The sequence below is a fragment of the Phalacrocorax aristotelis genome, chromosome 1, assembly GCF_949628215.1.
Source record: "Phalacrocorax aristotelis chromosome 1, bGulAri2.1, whole genome shotgun sequence".
Taxonomy (NCBI): Eukaryota; Metazoa; Chordata; class Aves; order Suliformes; family Phalacrocoracidae; genus Phalacrocorax; species Phalacrocorax aristotelis.
In genome coordinates this window covers 153,577,409-153,583,408 of record NC_134276.1, presented here as the reverse complement: position 1 = coordinate 153,583,408, position 6,000 = coordinate 153,577,409, and the positions used below count along the sequence as shown (strand labels likewise).

Below are 6,000 nucleotides of genomic sequence, written 5' to 3'. Positions count from 1 at the left end.
CTTTCTGCTTCCTGATTGTGTGGAAAAAAACTGAAATGTGCAACATGGGACTTGAGAAGGGGCATTTACAGTCATATATTTTTGTAAATATTAAGGCAAGTCTCAATATTTTCTTTGAAATATGAAATAGGATGTGGGCGGCTCAATACTTTCAAGGTAGATACAGTGATACAGGCATTTAAGGAGACTCACAGGGGAAGCTTAGGCACACAAGAAATTTAGATACCTGCAAAGCTGCATGGGCAGAATTTAAATTTTTGTTATTTAAGTGTAGATCTTTAAAGTATAGGCTCAGCATCTAAGTGCTCTTGTGACTGTGAGCTCAGGCATTGAGATCAAGGTAGCAAAGGAGCTCTGGGATGGGACAACTAAAAGGTGCCTCAAAGTCCCTTCCAATTTACAACTCCATTGCACTGTATGACTATGCAAGGTTCGTCCTGGCTGCTGCTCCTTTGAGGCTCTGTGAGATTCTGCCATCCAAACTGTTGCTGCAGGAAGATGCAACCTCAGCTGAGGGGCCAGCAAGGGTCATTATGGTTAACAAGGTTCAAATGCCACTAGTCCAGTTTTGAAAGGACTTATTTTCTTCTCCTGGGAGCCTGTGTACAGCTATCTTTTTTTCTGCTTCCGTACTCCTAGTTATGATGGTATTTCTTGGTCTCATATGGAAGCTACTTTTTCTTTTTGGTAGATGGTACTGGTGCTGTGTTTGCTACTGCCGTAAATATTTTGGACAGAGGAGTGGGTCAGCTCTTGGTTTCTATCCCCCACTCCACCATTCCAGTGAGTGAGTCACTTTGTGCGTATGTCTCCGTTTATCCATGTCTATGGTGGGAAGGAGACCAATGCCTGCGTCATGCACCAGTATCGTTTCACTGTGTTGGCACACTAGCAGGCAGATGCTGCACTGCCTATGGTGCAGGGCAGAGCTCTGGCTGCAAAGCAGAGTTTCTGGTTCAGAGGAACTTCCTCCCCGCAAACACTCTGTTTTCTAATTGAAACAGGGCAAATCTAAAAAATATATGTCTGTTTGATAGAAGATTTGCAAGGGGCTACCACAGCGACTGAGGTGTCAGGGCAGACTGCAACCCCGTCTTGGGTTTGGCAGAAGCCCATTAAAGCCAAAGCTGAACAGACATCATAAGCTGGTGCTCTCCAGTGAAAAAGAGATTATTTGTCTTGGAAGGCCCAGAGGCTGCTGATCTTGGATTACCCATTGCCTTGTTTCCCCTTCTATTCTCTTTTTAGATTATAAAATTTGTTTCACACAATGAGCTACTAAAGAGGACATAGAGGCACCTCCCCTGAAGCACTGTTCATTCCAGAGCATTTACTAGGAAATACAGGGTTTCTACACTCCCAGCCTGCTGAAGATATCCTTTCACCATGACACCACCTGTGATGGGAAGGAAGGGCAGCTTTGGAGTACCACTACCAGGTCGCTGCTCTCATTGTGCATGGGCTGCAAAAAGGTAGCTGGCAGCTTCCCTGTCCAGTCTTCATCCACTTCTTTCCTCCCCTCCTTATTTCCAGGTTTCTTAAAAAGAATCTGGGAGTAGCTGCATGTACAGATACTCACTGACAGCATCAGGAAGGAGGAATCAAATGGAAATGCTGCTCCTTTGGTATCTAGTCATATTGCTGAGGGTTGCATAAATGTCTATTTTCACCTCAAACAGCCTGCCAGAGGCCACAGTCAGTGCCTGAAAGGTCTCACAGATACTAGGAATACTGGATGACTTGCAGCTCTAACACCTGCATTTATGAGAATGGGTAAAACATAAAACATTTGTCTTAACATGACTGTGACAGTGTCTAGCAGTACACTGATTTAAGACCTGAGTATTGACCAGCTGGCAGACCAGCTCTCAGCCTCCTGGCTTCAGCAGCATGGCACCTTCTCATACTCGACACATTTCAGGATGAATTCTTCACCATAAAGCTCCTCTGCTTGATACTTCCAAAGCAATATAGCAGTGTTTAATATTTATAAAGAGTGAGGATCTCTACCCTGCTTCAGCATTTATTAAAGTTGTAGTGATTCAAACCTCCAGCATAGGCAGAAACTGCCTTGAGCTGAAACAGAGCAACTACCTGATAAAATATAGTCATGAGATTAATAGAAGCTGTATAATTGAAATGCCCTGAGCGTGCTTGAAAGATTTATTTCCTGGCTACATCTGAAGGGCTTTTTAATAGGGAGGATATGACTCTCTGTGTATATACATCCATATGGGAAAGAAAAATATCTACAGTTTTAAGGGGAGAGGGGGGTATTTACACTTCTTGAGGACATGCCACAGGGAAAACATTCTTTATTTTACATGGCACAGTTATATTTACAGCTGCATTTCCTGTAAGAAAACAGATGTGAGTGCATCATTCACAGTCTTAAAGTCAAATTTGCCCCACAGTTGTGGTACACACAGAGCAGCAGTCAAAGCTGGAATGTCTGAAGACCACACTGAGGAGTGGGGCCTTGAACCACAGACGGGGAAAGTTTGTATTTGAGCTCAGACAAGGAAAAGGCTGCTAAAAAGGATTCTGTAGCCAGACTCAGATTAAGGAGAAAAAAAAAAAAAAAAAAAAATAATAATAATAATTTTAAAATCACATATAATATCACTTTGGAACAACATACCCAGGGTCTCAAAAAGGATAGTAACCATTTCATACTCTCATATCCCTTTGACCTGTATGCCAGTCTTATTACACTTCTATTCTGTCTCTCTCAGCTGCTGCTTCTCTGATCGTCCTGGGGTGCTTGCTTCAGAGGCTGGAGGTGGAGGGGAAGATTAGGGAAGAAAATTCCCTTTCTAGGCTGGTTATATTAAGCAGTGACAACGAATGAGCAGGGGAAGTGTCCTGTTGCTGACAGCCAGGAGGCAGAGCCATCCTGCGGGCCTTTTTCTGCAAAATAATTCCAATTCTGAGTTGTTGGGGGTTTTTTTTGGGGGGGAGGCCATCTGACCTCCTTCATCCTTTCTTATCAGCTGCTGTTCCCTTAGATGTAAACAAGGAAATGATACAACACCTGAGAATAGTTTCTACCACGCCCCCCAAATACCACTGAAATTTTTTTCTTTTGTTACCCCACAGGATTTAAAGTTTTCTCATAATTTTCTTTCATTTCTCAAGCCTGCAATGCGCATCCTGAGCGCTGCTTGTCCCTTGTCTACCTGACTTTGAAGCATTTTGTTTGCAGACCCTGCTGACATTAAGATCACCTTGCCAGGTTACCTGGGCTGATGCAGTTAAGTTAATGAAGCCATCTATACCCACTGTGTTTGGTTGCTAGAGGGCTTCCACTACGGTGGTTTACTAAATTAAAGTGTACTTCCTCAAGCCTTCCCTACTGGTTGAAGTCTTTCCATTAGGAGTTATTCCACAATGGTTTTTCTTCAGCAGCTGACAGATCATTATCCCCTTACTATGGTGCAACTTTCACTTTCTTGATGTAAATCATCTTGATACACATCATCTCAGAATTGGCCATGCTGATGACTGGATCCAGCCCCTCCAGAGAGCAGCTCAACCTGTCCTAAGTGACTTACCTGAGCTAAGGAGAAACAATCATGCTCTAGTGGCATCTCTCTCTTTCTCTCCCTCCCTCTCTAGGGAGTGTAAAACCAGTTTATTCCAGCTTCATAATGTCCAAACAGATACATATGAGTGAGCCCACCCGTAGCTTTAACCCTGCATTCAGACCCATCCCTAGTATGTTACGGTAAAAAGAAGGGTATATAGCAAGAGAGCTAGTTACCCACCCTCTGCTTGAATTATACTTTTTGTCATCTCCTTGGCATGCAAAATACTATCTTACATTCATGTGCTGTTCATGTGGGAGTAACCTGAAGCAGTCTGAATGTAGGAAAATCTGTACATGTAAGAAAAGGTGTGGAGTCGCCTTAAGCAAGACAACCTTATTTGACCCCCCTCCTTCCTTTAGGAGGAGGTGTTACTTGAAGCTGGGACAGAGAAGAATAAGGAGACTGAGGCTAAGGCAAAGACTTTGGTGTGGGGCAGACTGGAGCTGAACAGGTTTTCTCCATGCATTCCTGCCAGTGCCCATTAACCCTGAGCCACAGTGACCTCTGTCATTCCATCACTTGGTCCTTCCCCTTCATTCTTCTATTTATAGCTTCTGAGCTGGAGTCTCCTTTCTTATGTGCCAACTTTACACCAGTCTAAATTCGTGGATGTCTGTGGATTTGTTCCTGGCTTACACTCACCTATAAAAGAAGAGAATTATACTTGTCACTTCTAGGCACCAAATGGAGTATCCCCTATCCCTTGATTCTGCTAAATACTTCTTGTGTTCCTATTTTTCATCGGTCTGTTCCCACACACAGCAACCTGCTGTTATTCCAGTGCTGTATTCCCACAAAGCACCCCCTGATGCTGCTGATGAAGCTGTGCCAGGGACAGTACAACACTGCAGCTTCCTCCATGCTGGGTTGCTTTGGGATAAACACTTTCAGCGTTGTGTTCCCTGGGGCCAGTGTCAGCAAGGAGATGTCTATCAGTAGCCTTTTTGTTCAGCATCACCTCTCCACATTCAGTCTGGCTATTCTAGATTGTCCTTAGGATTGCTTAGTGTTCCCTGTATTAATGTTGAAGAAAGCCACTTAAGGATTTGGACCTTCCTGTTCACTGAACTGGCCAAATGGAGGAAAAGGCCAGGGCTTGCCTTGAAGAACTGAAGTCTAAGCGCTGCATTATATGTTCTTAATAAAGGAGTGATTATATGAATCACAGTAGCAAAATGTTCTTGCAGAGCACATGCCCCACTCCCTGACTTAAGCATCCAAGGGCAGCTGTACATCATTCCAGGGGAGGCTTTCGCCTTAGGCACAGGTTAGCGTATAGCTCCCTGTGTTACAGAGGAGTAGCTACAGAGCTAGGATTCACAAGTGTCCTTTAATGAAATTACTTGTGGATGTTCATTGGACAAAAATAAATTCCAACTGGCCCATATAGCAAATGAAACTCAACTACAAAAATGTAGTGATATTTATTCACACAGCTGCCAGCAAACTCACATGCACCATGAGTCATTCCAGATGTGGATAAAAACAAAGTCTGTCTGTGAAAGTAAGTTTCCTGATCCCGAGGAGACTTGGTTTGGGAGAGAAGCTGCACACTGACTTCAGCTGTACTCAGAAGAACAGACAGGTTCTCCTTCAAAGGGGGAGGGGGAGAGGAAAATCCATTTATTTATTCCTGAAAAGTAAGGAGGTAGGAAATTATAAAGCTACTATACAGCTAGACATATAAATTCTAAAGAGAAGGATGCTTTGGAAGACTTTGCTGCTGCTGCTGTTCTATTACAGTGCTCATGCCACTGTGACCAACAAATGGAGCAGAGGTAAGATTTAAACATGAAAAACTATTTAAGAGAAAACTTTGAGTTTGTAGATATGGTCTGAAATTATGTTCCATTATACATATATATACACACATATTTATACAATTTGTCCCTCCCAACCTTAGAATTCTTTTTCTCTGTTAAACAGGTCAGCTAAATAATTATATAGACAAATAGAAAATACACATGCATAAGTGCATGAAGGTAAAATAATATATGTATTCTAATACAAATATATATATACAAAATATCCAAAGAACCAAACCTATGTTCTTTTCTTATTTTTTCCTTTCTCTCTCCTCCTCCTTTTTCTCCTACATTAACAAAAATTTTAGGTCATGAAACCTTAAAGCAAAAGCCTGTGCAGTCATAGGTGACATAATCTTCTGCTCCACCAGGCAGACACCTGGTCATAGCAAATACAACAATGCCTGGATTGTGCAAGGTACCAGGAAATGCCTACACCCTACCCTGACAGATTAATACATACAACATAGCAAAAGCTACCTGTGGTGTTACCAGGTTTCAGCTGTCAATATGACAATATATAGTTGTGACATATTTGTATTCAAGCGTGTGACCGTAACAGATGAAATGGTTTGGGACTGTTGAATTGCATAGGAGATGCTTGC

The 6,000-nt window shown here is 42.6% G+C and overlaps 1 protein-coding gene across 1 annotated transcript in view; it reads left to right on the top strand.

Moving 5' to 3' along the window:
• Positions 1-4,840: 4,840 nt before the first annotated feature.
• The window catches only part of FAM180A (family with sequence similarity 180 member A), a 31,877-nt gene continuing 30,717 nt past the window's right edge, over positions 4,841-6,000 (top strand). Inside the window, exon 1 of the mRNA XM_075116789.1 lies at positions 4,841-5,368. Within this exon, the coding sequence (XP_074972890.1) occupies positions 5,293-5,368 (76 nt within the window). The 5' untranslated portion in view covers positions 4,841-5,292. The remainder of the gene's footprint in view (positions 5,369-6,000) is intronic.